This window comes from Bos grunniens, chromosome 18 (genome assembly GCF_055505025.1).
Source record: "Bos grunniens cultivar Pamir isolate PY7600 chromosome 18, Bosgru_T2T1.0, whole genome shotgun sequence".
In the NCBI taxonomy this organism is placed as follows: Eukaryota; Metazoa; Chordata; class Mammalia; order Artiodactyla; family Bovidae; genus Bos; species Bos grunniens.
Window position 1 is genome coordinate 35,077,265 of NC_141182.1, and position 15,821 is coordinate 35,093,085.

Here is a 15,821-nt window from a genome sequence, read left to right on the forward strand (position 1 = left end):
GTTTTAAAAACCTCATATACAATTTGATTATAAACCTTTTCTGTGTCTCTTTGTTAAAGTGCGTTAAGTTTTCTATACTTTTGGCTGGGCCAGAATAACTTTTCTAGTTTCAGGGTTTGGAGCTCCCTCTTCTGTTGTGTTCATGAAGAACTAAAAATAGGGCTTTAAGCTTCCTGAGATCTGCAGTCTCTGCTTCCCTCCTGGACTTATATCTAAACCTTCTCTTTCTTTTGAACCCATTGTCTGTATTCCATTCAATGTGAATTCTGTTCCAGTTATTTCTTTCAGGGATGAATCTGTCTTGAAAAGGATCTTGTTTCATGTTTTTAATAGTTTATAGGGCCTAGACTGCTCCAGTACCTTAAGAACTTATTTCGGTGCAGTTCCTTGGCAGTCACCTGCTAATGGGATTCTGCAGAACCTTCTTCCAGTTTTTGTTCCTGTTCTCATTTTGGCCCACCACACTTACCAGTGAGTTCCTATTGTCTTGCTTTTGAGATTCTCCTCTTTTCAGTGCTGTCAGAAGTCTAGTTTGACATCCGGTCCCATCACTTCATGGGAAATAGATGGGGAAACAGTGGAAACAGTGTCAGACTTTATTTTTCTGGGCTCCAAAATCACTACAGATGATGACTGCAGCCATGAAATTAAAAGACGCTTACTCCTTGGAAGGAAAGTTATGACTAACCTAGATAGCATATTCAAAAGCAGAGACATTACTTTGCCAACAAAGGTCCGTCTAGTCAAGGCTATGGTTTTTCCTGTGGTCATGTATGGATGTGAGAGTTGGACTGTGAAGAAGGCTGAGCGCCAAAGAATTGATGCTTTTGAACTGTGGTGTTGGAGAAGACTCTTGAGAGTCCCTTGGACTGCAAGGAGATCCAACCAGTCCATTCTGAAGGAGATCAGCCCTGGGATTTCTTTGGAAGGAATGATGCTAAAGCTGAAACTCCAGTACTTTGGCCACCTCATGCGAAGAGTTGACTCATTGGAAAAGACTCTGATGCTGGGAGGGATTGGGGGCAGGAGGAGAAGGGGACGACAGAGGATCAGATGGCTGGATGGTATCACTGACTCAATGGACGTGAGTCTGAGTGAACTCCGGGAGTTGGTGATGGACAGGGAGGCCTGGCGTGCTGCAATTCATGGGGTCGCAAAGAGTCGGACATGACTGAGCGACTGATCTGATCTGATCTGATGTATGTATATATATATACACACACATAAGTACACACACACATACATTCTTTAAAACACAGTCATACATATACAGACACAAAGTCACACTTTTTCCTCAGTGTCTTTGAGATCTTTCCATATAAACATCTACAAATCTACCTCATTGTTTTAAATGACTATATAATAATAATTAGCATGTATATAGCACCATATGTCAGACACTATTCTAAGTTTTGTATTCTCTCTCTCTCTCTCTCTCTCACACACACACACACACACACAAAACACACACACATATATGTGTATATGTTTATGGGTTTTCCTGGTGGCTCAGCAGTAAAGAACTCACCTGCCAATGAAGGAGATGCGGATTCAATCCTTGGGTTGGGAAGATTCCCTGGAGAAGGAAATGGCAACCCGTAACAGTATTCTTGCCTAAGAAATCCCATGGACAGAAAAGCCTGGTGGGCTACAGTCCATGGGGTCGCAAAGAGTGGAACATGACTTAGAGACTAAACAACAGCAATAACTATATATTTGTATATACACAATACATATAGTCATTAAATCCTTACAACATCTTATGAGGTAAGTAATGTTGTAATCTCCATTTTTCACATGAGGAAATGGATGCACAGAGAAGTTAAGTGACTTTTACAAGGTCACAGATCTAGTACATTGTTCAATGCACTGCTGCTTAGACCATCTTGTTCTGCTCTTCTACCGATGAGCCCTTTGACGGTTTTCTTTTTCTCCTTTTCCTTTCTCCTTCTCTCCCTTTCTTCTTCCCTCCCTCCTTCCCTCTCTTTCTTTGTTTCACTATCCTGAAACTTTCCTGAAATTGACATCCATCTGTCCTGGCAAAATGCTGTACTATTTTTGGGCTAAATCCTAGCAGTGGGATTGCTGAATTTGTTGTTTGTTTTGAGAACTTTGGGAGATTTTTACTACATCATTCAGGGTAATTAAAGAAACTCAAGGTTTCTGTAAAACCAAGTCTTGATGTCACTGCATTAGACCATATTGCTAATTTTAAAAGGAAGATCTGTTCTTTTTATGAGCCTTAAATGTAGGACCTTTCACAGATGAGATATGAGAGACAGGAAGGCCTGTTTTTCAATGACTCTGCTCTTTTTCCAAGCAGAGATCATAATATATCTACTGATGATCTCTTTTCAGAACTGGTGGAGTCTCTTTCATTGCAGGGATCTTATGCTGGAAAAATCCATTCCATTGGTGATGCCTTTAGAAATTTTAAAAGTCTCCGATCCTTAGATTTATCAAGAAATTTGATCACTAGCCTGAAGGTAAGTTCTGTGTTTTATGACCAGACAGTTTTCTGTTTTTTTGATGGGAAAAAATAAAAGAATATCAGCTTGGGGAATATCCTTTTAAATGTTTCCAAACTAAATTTTGTTATTCACCATAAAATTCTTTCAATTTTGCTTTACGTTTGACATTTTAAATTATAAGATAGTGGGGGAAAATTTCTTTTATACTGAAAGAAAACTGTCACTGCCTAGGGCAATAGTTATGATTCTTGCTGCTGCTAAGTCGCTTCAGTAGTGTCCGACTCTGTGCGACCCCATAGACGGCAGCCCCCCAGGCTCCCCTGTCCCTGGGATTCTCCAGGCAAGAACACTGGAGTGGGTTGCCATTTCCCTCTCCAATGCATGAAAGTGAAAAGTGAAAGTGAAGTCGCTCAGTCGTGTCCGACTCCAGTGACCCCATGGACTGCAGCCCACCAGGCTCCTCCATCCATGGGACTTTCCAGGCAAGAGTACTGGAGTGGGGTGCCATTGCCTTCTCCAATGATTCTTCATGTGTGTTAAAAAATTATGAGGAACACTGTTAAAAGTACAGATTCTTAGAGATTGTATGGCAGTCTAGTGATTAGGACTCATGTTTAAGATCCCACAAGCTGTGTGACATGGCAAAATAAATAATAAAAAATAATAAATAAATAAAATATTAATTAAAATGTAGAGTCTTAGTCCCTATTCTGAGAGTCTGAGTTAATATGCAGTGGGTCCAGGACATTCCCAAGGGATTCTGATGATGTTGATGCATGGAACATATATGGAGAAACACTGGCCTAGATTGCTATTGTGATTTTTTTCCAGGAGGGGGAGAAAAAGATGGTCTTGAAAACAAAGAAAAACTTCCAGGCCAGGAGCTGGTGGAGCAGAGGACAGTTCAGGAAAGTAGATGCTTAAGCAGAAAGTGTGAGGATTAGCAAACAAAGCAAGAGCTCTGCAAACATAAACACCCTCACACACAGAAATGGAAAATTTCTTTTCTTTGTGTAGACCCCCAAATAGTATTTCTTCCACTATTCCCTTTTTGCCCAGCTACAAGTCTCTCTTGATAAAACCCTTCTTTGCAAGACTGAAGGTGAAAGACTTACCGATGCTGTCCAAGATTGGTTACTAATCTGGATTATTCTGCCAGTTTTGCATTTCTTAGGGGAAATTTGTTCAACAACACAAATCAGACCCAATCTCAAGATCTAAAACTAAGGGCCCTGAAAGAAGAAATCTAAGCTAGATCAAATTTCCAAGTAGGGTTCTAAGAGCAGAAATTCCAAGTTAAACTAGGTCTTTAGAATCTTCGATAACAGCCCTTTGTATCTGGCTCACCTATATCAGAAAGTATTAATACAGAGTTATTTAGGCCTCCTCTTCTCATATGTATTTTTATCTGTTTGTATTTTCAGACTAAAAAGATTGAATGAGCATTGCTGTCATTTGCTTTTGCACCCTTTTTCTTTCTACTTCTGTAAATTGCCTGAAAAACTGTTGTGAAGATTAATCAATTAGCACAACTAATCAAAAATTACATACATAAGATTCCTGGTAGTGTTTGGCATATAGAAAGCACTTAGTAAATGCCAGTTTTCTAGATTTTTTTTTTTTTTACTTCTGTAATTTATCTGCAGGTATTCATCTCTAGCAGCTCTGATCATTTTGCTTAATTTTTTCAAGGGGAAAATGTTTTGTGTTTATTTCTAGTGTAGCATTGAGAATACATGAATTTATGCCAATGGGGAAACGTGAGAGGAGGATTGGAATCGTTTCCTTGACTGTTATACTGAGACATTAAAAGATTACTTGAGCTGGGATATTAGATACATTTAAAGACAGCCCTAATGGTGTGCTACCCTGAGAGTGACGCCAAAAGCATTGATAAATATTCCTAACCATTGATCCTTTCACAATGTAGAAGTTAATGGAACTGAAAATAGCCAGAAAGAAATGCGTTGAACTGTAGACAGGGTTCAATTCAGAAATGTTTTGAATATACCTTGAGTTTTCTAAACTTCCTGCAATTAAAAAAGGTTAATTTTAAATGAGAAAAGAAGATAAACATTATTTTATAAATAGGTGATGGAAAATAATTTTACCTTTCTGAAATAACTCTCAATGACAGAGTTCCTTTTATGGTAAGCATTTTTAATATTAAAAGTATGTGACTATACATATATGTACATGTTTTGAAATATTGTCCTGAAATTTAGTGCTGGGCCAAAGCACCTAACTAGCTAAATACATGAAAATTAAGCAATTAGTTTCAATAGTAGGTTTTAGTAAAGGAGAAAAACTGTGGCTTTTCCTCTCAAGTGTACCAGTTCTGATTGCACTGTTGCTAGAGAAGTGGAGGGGGTGGGGTTGCTAAGTCCACAGAGAGAGAACAGAAGAAGGAAGAGCATTTCTACCAAGAGGAACTGACTGATTGAAGGATGGGGAGCTTGTGTGGTGGCAGTAACTCTGAAGGGGAAAAAGAGGGCTCCAGATTGGTCCAGGAGGGAAGATTTGGAGATCGAATTGTTTGGTTTTGCCATGTAGTCCTTTTATCCTAAAAGTGAGGTCTTGAGATATTAATAGAAGAACATATACATGGAATACTTTGGCCACCTGATGTGATAAGCCGACTCATTGGAAAAGACCCTGATGCTTGGAAGGATTGAAGGCAAAAGGAGAAGGGGGCAGCAGAGGATGAGATGGTTAGATAGCATCACCAACTCAATGGATATGAACCTGAGCAAAGTCTGGGAGATAGTGAAGCACAGAGGAGCCTGGCGTGCTGCAGTCCATAGGATCACAATGAGTCAGACACGACTTAGTGACAGAACAACAACAAAATACATACACACTTAATTTTTTTCCATACCCTTTCCTTAGAACCATCTCTCTTTTGCCTCCCTCCCTCTTGAGGGCTTTTGGGGTCAGGCGAGTGGTTGTAGCAAGGGTGAGAGAAGTGCAAAAGTGACTTGGGTTGGCTACTACCAGGAAGGATTAGATTGGGAAAGTGATGAGAGGCAACAGAAGTATAGAACTGACTGCAGATATTTGGATGTCAGAGCTTATAAAGGAGGAAATGTATGATATCAGTGAATTATTTAATGTATAGCACACCCAGTGCCCATGGGCTGCAGCATTCTTATTCTCAGGCAACTAAATGGGAATTTCAACCCTGCCTTTGTCATGGGTGACTCGGGTAATTGTTTAAGGATGAAAAATAATATTTATATTTCTACCTTTATCTGTGAGATTCCTAATCCTTCCCAACATGCACTTTCATAATGTGGTCTTTTCCTTGCAGGGCATCCAGTATTTATGTTCACTCCAAGACCTGAATTTATATTATAACAACATTCCTTCATTAGTGGAGGTGTCCCGCCTACAGCCTTTACCCTTCCTCAAAGAACTAGATTTGAGACTCAATCCTGTTGTCAGGAAAGATACAGATTATAGGCTCTTTGCTGTCTATATGCTACAAACTCTGGAGAAACTGGGTGAGACCCTCCTCCCTTGTTCTTTGTCCCCAAATCTTACTTTAAACCAGCTGCCTCCTAACTTTTTGGATGTTGGCCCAGAGTGTGTACTGACAGGATATATTTGTTTATTAGTCAATATTTATGTAACGTTTGTGTTGGCAGGATGTATGACGAGTCCTTTTATTGTTTATTGAATGACAATCTATGATTTTATCAGTTACTTCCAGCTTTAGTTTTCTTCAGTTGATGGTTTCACCACCACTTCCTCCCCAACAAAAAGTTTCCAGGTTGACATTTATTTTTTCAGGTGCCCCAACTTTGTAACTACATTAGCAGTAGAAAATGAACATAGCAACTTTTTGAGGCTTAGTTAGCGAGGAACAATAAATATTCCTTCAAATAAGTTAGTCTGTATTTCTTTATAATTTTATTCTCATTGATATAAACTTCTATGTTACATGCTCCTGGGAAAGTTATAGGGAAGCTAAGTAAAGTCTTTTAGAAATGTTGTGACTTTCAGCCTTTAAGATTAGGCCATTTGGATTGTTTGCTGCCCAAACTGTACTTTCTTGTAGTGATAGTTACACTTAGGTGACAGTTGTTGCTATGGTGTCCCTGTAGTCTCCCTGAGTTACTACTTACTCCAGTGACAACATAATAGCATTATTCTGTGACCCGTCTCAAACAAAAGATGAGACTGATCTTTAGTTTTTACTCTGTGAAAATGCTTTTCTGACCCACTACTGTTTACTCCAAAAAAGAAATATGCTCAGACCACGGTTTTTGCCTCCAGATGACCGAGCTGTACGAGAAAGTGAGAGAAAAGCTGCCAAGCTGCATTTTAGTCAGTTGGGCAACAGTGAAAATTTTCTTTTAGAGGTGGAAAAAAGGTAAGATTTTTACCAAAAATTTTTTTAGTTTGGTTCTGGACAGAGAGTAGTGAATTCCTGCTTAACTTTCTTCATTATCCAGCAGAAATCTCTACAAGTTGTAAGAACCCTCAGATTAGAAATCAAAGTATCTATGCAGAATTTTCAGATTTATCTGGGGTGAGAATCTGGCCATCAGTGGAACATTTCTGCTTTCTTGAACCACTGTGTCTTCTTTGGATATAATTGTACATTCTCTAAAGTTATTGTTCAGAGTTTATAGATAGGGATTTTATGGGATTACTTATTCCCATAAATGTTTGTCAGCCCTTTCTTGGTAGAGTTATAAATTAGTACATGGTCTTTTCCTATTGAATTAGGAGGATTACATACATTACCATGGGTAGGATCATTAGAGATAAATTTGTTAAAGAATGATAAGAGAAGCATTTTTGTACAAAACCAAAAGTAAATGGCCCTTTAACCTCCAAAGTATCTGAATGGTAGATTTTTTCCATTTTTTATTACTAAAATTCTGTCCAAATAAGATACCATATCTTCTACCCCCAAATTCATGCTTTTTAAAAAAAGTTGTTTTATTATTTTTGAAAAATAGAAGTTTATGATAAACAATTTAAATAACACAGAAGTGCAGGAGAAAAAGTCAGAATCACCCTATATTTTGCTACTAAGTTAACTACTAGTAATGTTTGGTATACATCCTTTCAGACATCTGTGTACCTATACACATATGTAGATGTATTATTAGTACTTTTTTTCTGATGATAGAAAGAATGTATTTATTGTGAGAATATGGAAAGTAGAGAAAAAAACAATGTTAGCCACTTATAATCACACTATCCAAAAAGAAACACTAATTATATTATGGTAAATATCTTCTTAGTTTTAGGTATATGTATGTGTGTGTGTGTATTTTGTCTGTGCATGTTTATATATTATAACAACATAGGACCTTATATATCATACAATCAATATATAAATATATTAATAATAAAATAATAAATATATTTATTTTATAGCAGTTTGCTTCCTATACATACCATTTTTAACTTGATAAGCTATGAAAATGTCCACACAACACTAAATATTCTTCCTCAGAATGTTTTTTGTTTACTTCTTTATTATCTTTCCCCTCCACTAGAATATAAGCTCCATGAGAACAAAGACCTTGCTTGTCTTGTTTACTGTAGTATCCCTAGCACCTAGAACAATGTCTGGCCCATGAGCGGTGCTGAGAAATAGTTTGCTGAATGATGATTAAGTGAAGTCCATGCCTGTTGGCCTGGGATCCTGCTCTTTTCTGGTGACTCTGCCTGTCTCTGTTCTCATCCATTATATGTTTTGTAATGTAACCCTCAGAGAGCAGCCTTATTTCTCTATTTTTTTAAGTTCCCTATTTAAAAAAATATTTGTTTATTTTTGGCTATGCTTAGTCTTCATTGCTGCTCGGACTTTTCTCTAGTTGCAGCAAGCAAGGGCTACTCTAGCTGTAGTGTGCAGGCTTCTCATTAAGATGGCTTCTCTTGTTGCACAGCATGGACTCCACACACGAGGAATTCAGTAGCTGTGGCTCTAGAGCACAGGCTCAATAGTTGTGGTGCATGGGCTTAGTTGCTCTTTGACATGTGAGATCTTTCTGGATTAGGGGTCAAACCTGTGGCTTCTGCATTGTCAGGTGGATTCTTTACTACTGAGCCACCATGGAAGCCCATAAATTCCCTATATTTTAAAGTCGTTTAATTTGTTGTTGTTGTATATTAGCTAAGTCTGACTCTTTTGTGACCCCATGAACTGTAGTCTGCTAGGCTCCTCTGCCCATGGGATTTCCCAAGCAAGAATACTGGGGTGGGTTGCCATTTCCTTCTCCAGGGAATCTTCCTGACCCAGGGATTGAACCCAGGTCTCCTTCCTTGCAGGTGGATTCTTTACCACTGGGCCACCTGGGAAGCCCTGAGGTTAATGAGATTAATTTACATAGACTAAAATTCACCCTAGAAAGAAATGGAATATTTCTTAAAAATTATTTGTATATGTACTTTGTAAATTAATTCCTATTTTAAATGCATTGGAGTACCTTGTTTACTACAGAAATCCAGAGGTGAGTTAATGTATAACTGAATAAACTTCCTAGTGAGGCAAACAATTATCACCACTATATTTCTGTTTAGTTACCTTATAGTGATTGCAAAACCAGAAGTAAAATGTTGCTCAAGTGTCCAGAATTAACATTAGTACTCTGTAAGCTCTCCAACCTTGGGTGAAGGACTTTTCTTTTAAGCCTTTCTGAGTCCCAAGTCCCCCAACCTATAAAATGGTGATTATAGATTAATGGGAGAGCTTTTATGATTAAATGAAATGATGAGAGTAAAGTGCTTGGCTCATTGTTTAGGCTGTTTGTACTTAATGTATTTCCCAATCTGTACACACCAGTCTTAACATACTACATCAATCAAGTGCAAACACTTGCCTTTCTTATTTCTTTTTCAAACTAATGGTTATGGTTGTCTCCATTGTAATTCTTGGTAGAAGAACCATCCTTTCTGTGTCCTATGAAGTTTTTAATTCAAAATAAAACATTTTTATTTTATAATATAAAATAATACTCCCTGAGTCATCCAGACCTAAGTTTATGTCAAGAAAACAGAGTATCTAAGTTCGGAATTTTCTGGCTTTCATGCTTTGGAGGGTGAACTGTAGTGTCTTTCTTTCTCATTTCCCAATGAAAATACTATGACTTTTAAAAAAATAGTTTTAACTGAAATATTTGTGAAAATAATATGTTCTGGAGCATTTGGGAAAAAAAAAATCTGAGTACCCTGAAATGTTTTTTTCTAAATAGCCTTTACTCGTGATCTCAGAAGCTTCTTTCAGTTTTAAATAAATTATTTGATGTGACAGCTCTAGGGAGAAGACAGTAAAAAACTGTGTAACAAATGAGAGCACTGCATCAAAAGTCAGCACTGATAGTGATAACAGAATTGAAACTGGTAAGTTTTCCCTTTCTGACCACAAAACAATTAAAACATTAATTGTTTCTGTTATTATGGCCAATCTTGAGTAGGATGAAGACAAAATAGTTGAGAAATAACATAGATTTGAAGCAAGCACAAGGTTTACCAGTTTGTGTTTTTCCTTCTTTCTCTCATTGCCAGAGAAGCCCTATTTACTAAGCAGGCCTAAGCCAGAACCCATCAAAGTGTACAAGCTGTACTCAGAGAGTTCAGTTTCACTTACATCACTTTATATCATTAGTACATCCTGAAAATTGCATTGCCAATCCCCACAGGATTCATTAGCCACAGATTCAGGACTCATCTGCATCAGTGCAGCTCACACCCTTAGCCTCTTGGTGTCTCCACCTTGAAACTTTGTAACTGCAGAATCTATTTCCGCTATATTCTTGGGGATTGTTGCCTGTAAGCAGTATTGGAAATCCAACGTGAATAAAATGTTATGCTACATTCATGGTCCTGCCACAGGCTAGAAGAAAGCTTTACAGTAGAGAACTTGCATGCAGTGGGCCCATATGGATTAATTTGGCACTCATCAGATGACCTTTCACTTGAGAAAATTTTTTCTGGCTTGAGGTCTCTGTCCCTTTTTTGAAGGGTCTACAAACTCTAAAAATTAATCCTTAAAATCTCAACAATAATTAATAGATTGATGATGTAGTTTAGACACAAAGGGTTTTCAGTTTGTAATATATAGTATTTTATTTCCTGACTTTGTGTCTATCCATGTAGATATTAATTGACAAATTATTTTTATGTAAAATTTCAAGGTAAATTAAGCCATAGTGAGGTATGATATTTATTTTCCTTTCTTAGAGGTCTCAGAGGTCTTAGAGGTCACATGTAAGTCATGGACCATAGATTGCTCTATTTCATTTTAAATAGCATTTTTTATATTTCAAAACTGATGAAATTCTATTGTAATTATTTTGGAAAGTACTGAAAAGCCCAAAGAACATTTTAATCACTCAGAAGACTTTCCCCTAAAGAGAATCTCAGTTAATTTGATATACAGCTTTCCTATCTTTTTATAAGTATAAGCATCTATGTATCCATTTCCAGAAAGACAAAGATACACTGAAGCATAATTTGATTACATTTTTTGTATGAGCTGAATTAAAGGTCATTTATATTATTATATGTCATAAGCACCACAGTCACTCTATGAATTAAAATGTTTTAAAGTACACAGCCTTTACTGAGAACAAACTGCTTTACTAGACACAGGGCCCATTTCTAAAGGTGCTCAGAAGCTCCAGCTGTTGCTGGAATTTTTTTTTTAATATTAAGTTTATTTTGCTGCTTTGAAACGTTAAAAATCTTTGCTTTCTGCTGAAAATTATGTTTTGTGCTAGATCCCTGCGGAGTGTTGCCTGTAAGCACTGTTAGTAATCCAGTATGACTGAAGTGGTTATACCACATTAATGTTTGTGCCACAGGCTAAGACAAAACTTTCTAGAAAATATTACCCACTAGTTCAATTGTTCTGGAGAAGGCGATGGCACCTCACTCCAGTACTCTTGCCTAGAAAATCCCATGGATGGAGGAGCCTGGTGGACTGCAGTTCATGGGGTCATGAAGAGTTGGACATGACTGAGTGACTTCACTTTCATTTTTCACTTTCTTACATTGGAGAAGGAAATGGCAACCCACTCCAGTGTTCTTGCCTGGAGAATCCCAGGGACAGGGGAGCCTGGGGGGGCTGCTGTCTATGGGGTCGCACAGAGTCGGACACTACTGAAGTGACTTAGCAGCAGCAGCAGCAGCTCGATTGTTCAAACAGTGCTTTCCCACCAGTCATTTAGGATGGCAGGGAATCTTCACTGTCTTGTATCCTCATCCTGGTCTCTTCACTGCATAATCTTTGACTGTTTCAAAGTTCCCTCTCTCTTTTCCCATACCCCTAAAATAAGCATACCTAGGCTATGCCTTCAGATTCTCTTCTTTCTCTACTCTTTGCCCTATTGAGCTCATCTGTTTGCACAGCTAGCTTTATTTCCTCCCTGTTGATGACTCTTAAACAAAATGGTCTAGCTTTGACAACTTGTACAGTTTCTCTGCATCAGTTCCCTATTTCTGTTGACCAACTATTAACATACACTTGGAATCACCACTGAATAATTTTCCAGCCTCTCACGCTAAACATGTTAAAAACTCAAACGAACGCCATTTCCTCCAGACCTAAACAGCTCTCAGGGTTTCCTTAGTGTTACCACGACTTTCTCATTATTCAGGCTCAGAATCAGTGCGGGGTATAATTCTCTCCCTCCCCCAAATCCAGTTGAATGTTCATACCATAGAGTATGATTCACAATTAACAAGCTTTCTTTTCCCTTTCCTGTCTCTTAACAGGCATGTTTAATATCTATCATTCACTGAGTATAAACTCTAGGCCAGGCTATTATATAATCTCATTAAATCCTCACAACAACCTTGAAGGTGATTATAATTATCCTTGTTTCTTCATGTGTGAGGAAACCAGGCCCAAAAGAGGTGAAATAATTTGCTCTAATTATCCACTAAGTGGCAAAGCTGTGATGCAAACTCTAGTCTGTCAGTCATCAAAGTCCTCTTAAATATTATACTGTGCTGCCTCCTAGTTTCTTCTTTATTCAGTTCATTTTGTATTTCCTGTCAGATTAATTCTCTTAAAACTCAACTGTGATTATTATATTTGCCTGCTCAAAAGCTTGCATGGCTCCCACTCATAGCTGAAGTTAGAGTCCTCAATCTGACACACAAGGCTTCTCTAAGTTGTAGCTGTGGAAATTCCCTGGTGGCTAAGACTGTACACCCAATGCAGGGGGCCTGGGTTCAATCCTTGGTCAGGGTGCTAGATCCCACTTGCTGCAACTAAAGTTTCCATGTGCTGCAACGAAGATCAAAGGTCCCATTGTGCAGCAGCTAAGACACAGCACAGCCAAGTAATTAATTTAAAAAAAAAAACAAAAAAAACTGCTGGAGCTCATCTCTTCAGCCTACCCTGAAACCTTATATCTCCTGTTTCTCAACTACAATATACGATGCTTCAGTCAAGTCAAACCACTCTCTCCTTTTTCTCTCTTTTGCCGTTGAACTAATGCTGTCCCTTCTGCCTTCAGTGCTTGAATTAAAATCCTTCTGTTTATGACCCAAATCAAAGTCCATTCTTTTTAGTGAAATTTTTGATTCTCATCCAACTTTTTTTCCTTTTTTCTTTTTGTAAACTCACATAAATTATCTTCTGAAACATACTCTGGAAATAGAAAATTCAGTCATTTCCTGAATCACTTGCAATATAAGATAATGAGACAAACATGAAAAAGCTAAGTAACACAATTTCAGGCAGTGCATATGAAAACGTTAAATAAATGACACAGATCAGTATTCCTCAAACTCAGTGTTGTGAACTCCTGGAGCAGGGATACTTTCAGAGGTCCACAGGCAGTGTGAGGCCCTTTAATTTCATGTTTTTGTTTGATGCAGTTATGGAAAACATTTAAAAGATGTAAGAGCAGAAATACTCCTTTGCAATATTAGTCTGCTATTTGAAAAAATAGACTGTTTTTTAGAATAGTTTTAGATCCACAGCAAAGCTGAACAGGAAATACAGGGTTCCTATATACCTCCTGCCTCTACACATGCATAGCCTCTCTCACTACCAACAACAGGCATCAGAGTGGTGCTTTTGTTACAACTGATGAACCTACATTGACACATTATTATCACCTGAAGTCCTTAGTTTACATTAGGGTTCCTTTTTGGTAGTGTACATTCTATGGGTTTGGTAAATGTATTAATATAATGACATGTATCCACCATTTTAGTATCATACAGAATAGTTTCACTGGCCTAAACTCTGTGCTCACGTAGTCTTCCCTTACTCCCCTCTTACCCCTGGCAACTACTGATCTTTTTACCATCTCTTTATGTTTTTTTTTCTCAGAAATGTTTATTGTGGTAAAATGTATATAAGATTTACCATCTTAACCATTTTTAAGTGAACAGTTCACTGGTATTAAATGCATTCATCACCACCAGCCCTCTGGAACTCTTTTCATCTTATAAAACTGAACTACACCCATTAAATGATAACTCCCCATCTTACCCTCCCTGTAGCCCCTAGAAATCACCATTCTATTTTCTTTCTCTCTCTGATACTGATTGCTCTGAGTCTCTTATAGAAGAGAAATCATACAGTATTTGTCTTTTTGTGACTGGTTTATTTCACTTAGCATAATGTCCTCAATGTTGTTGCCCTCTTCCGACAACACAAGAGATGACTCTACACATGGACATCACCAGATGGTCAATACAAAAATCAGATTGATTATATTCTTTGCAGCCAAAGGTGGAGAAGCTCTATACTACAGTCAGCAAAAACAAGAACTAGAGCTGAGTATGGCTTAGATCATGACCTTCTTAGGGCAAAATTTAGACTTTAATTGAAGAAAGTAGGGAAAACCACTAGACCATTCAGGTGTGATTTAAATCAAATTCCTTATGATTATACAGTGGAGATGACAAGTAGATTCAAGGGATTAGATCTGGTAAACACAATGCCTGAAGAACTATGGACGGAGATTGGTAACATTGTACAGGAGGCAGTGACCAAAACCATCCCAAGGAAAAAGAAATGCAAGAAGGCAAAATGGTTGAAGAGGTCTTACAGATAGCTGAGAAGAGAAGCAAAAGGCAAAATAGAAAGGGAAAGATATACCAAACTGAATGCAGAGTTCCAGAGAATAGTAAGAAGAGATAAGAAAGCTGTAAGAGAACAATGCAAAGAAATAGAGGAAAACAATAGAATGGAAAAGACTAGAGACCTCTTCAAGAAAACTGGATGGGCATATTCAAGTAAACGGGACCTAACAGAAGCAGAAGAGATTAAGAAGAGGCAGCAAGAATACACAGAAGAATTGTACAATAAAGGCCTTAATGACCCAGATTAAGGAAACAACAGAATGGGGAAGACTAGAGATCTCTTCAAGAAAATTAGAGATACCAAGGGAACATTTCATGCAAAGATGGGCTCGATAAAGGACAGAAATGGTATGGACCTAACAGAAGCAGAAGATATTAAGAAGAGGTAGCAAAAATACACAGAAGAACTGTACAAAAAAGATGTTCATGACCAAGATAATCACGATGGTATGATCACTCACCTAGAGCCAAACATCCTGGAATGTGAAGTCAAGTGGGCCTTAGAAAGCATCACTATGAACAAACTAGTGGAGGTGATGGAATTCCAGATGAGCTATTTCAAATCCTGAAAGATGATGCTGTGAAAGTGCTGCACTCAATATGCCAGCAAATTTGGAAAACTCAGCAGTGGCCACAGGACTGGAAAAGGTCAGTTTTCATTCCAATCCCAAAGAAAGGCAATACCAAAGAATGTTCAAACTACCGCACAGTTGCACTCATCTCACACGCTAGTAAAGTAATGCTCAAAATTCTCCAAGCCAGGCTTCAGCAATACGTGAACCGTGAACTTCCAGATGTTCAAGCTGGTTTTAGAAAAGGCAGAGGAACCAGAGATCAAATTGTCAACATCCGCTGGATCATCGAAAAAGCAAGAGTTCCAGAAAAACATATATTTCTGCTTTGTTGACAATGCCAAAGCCTTTGACTGTGTGGATCACAATAAACTGTGGAAAATTCTGAAAGAGATGGGAATACCAGACCACCTGACCTGCCTCCTGAGAAACCTGTATGCAGGTCAGGAAGCAACAGTTAGAACTGGACATGGAACAACAGACTGGTTCCAAATAGGAAAAGGAGTACGTCAAGGCTGTATATTGTCACCCTGCTTACGCTGGGCTGGAAGAAGCACAAGCTGGAATCAAAATTACCGGGAGAAATATCAATAACCTCAGATATGCAGATGACACCACCCTTATGGCAGAAAGTGAAGAGGAACTAAAAAGCCTCTTGATGAAAGTGAAAGAGGAGAGTCAAAAAGTTGGCTTAAAGCTCAACATTCAG

General features: G+C 38.0%; 1 protein-coding gene across 10 annotated transcripts in view; it reads left to right on the forward strand.

Moving 5' to 3' along the window:
- The window catches only part of LRRC36 (leucine rich repeat containing 36), an 88,109-nt gene that overhangs the window by 8,955 nt on the left and 63,333 nt on the right, over positions 1–15,821 (forward strand). For 5 of the 10 annotated variants that reach the window (XM_086351179.1, XM_086351185.1, XM_086351184.1 and 2 more), the window contains exons 1-2: positions 6,614–6,846; positions 9,745–9,833. In XM_086351179.1, the coding sequence (XP_086207305.1) occupies positions 6,722–6,846; positions 9,745–9,833 (214 nt within the window). In that variant the 5' untranslated portion in view covers positions 6,614–6,721. Of the gene's footprint in view, positions 1–2,358; positions 2,487–5,781; positions 5,975–6,584; positions 6,847–9,744; positions 9,834–15,821 lie in introns of those variants that run through there. The other 5 variants (XM_086351188.1, XM_086351189.1, XM_086351181.1 and 2 more) reach the window with 4 other exon arrangements.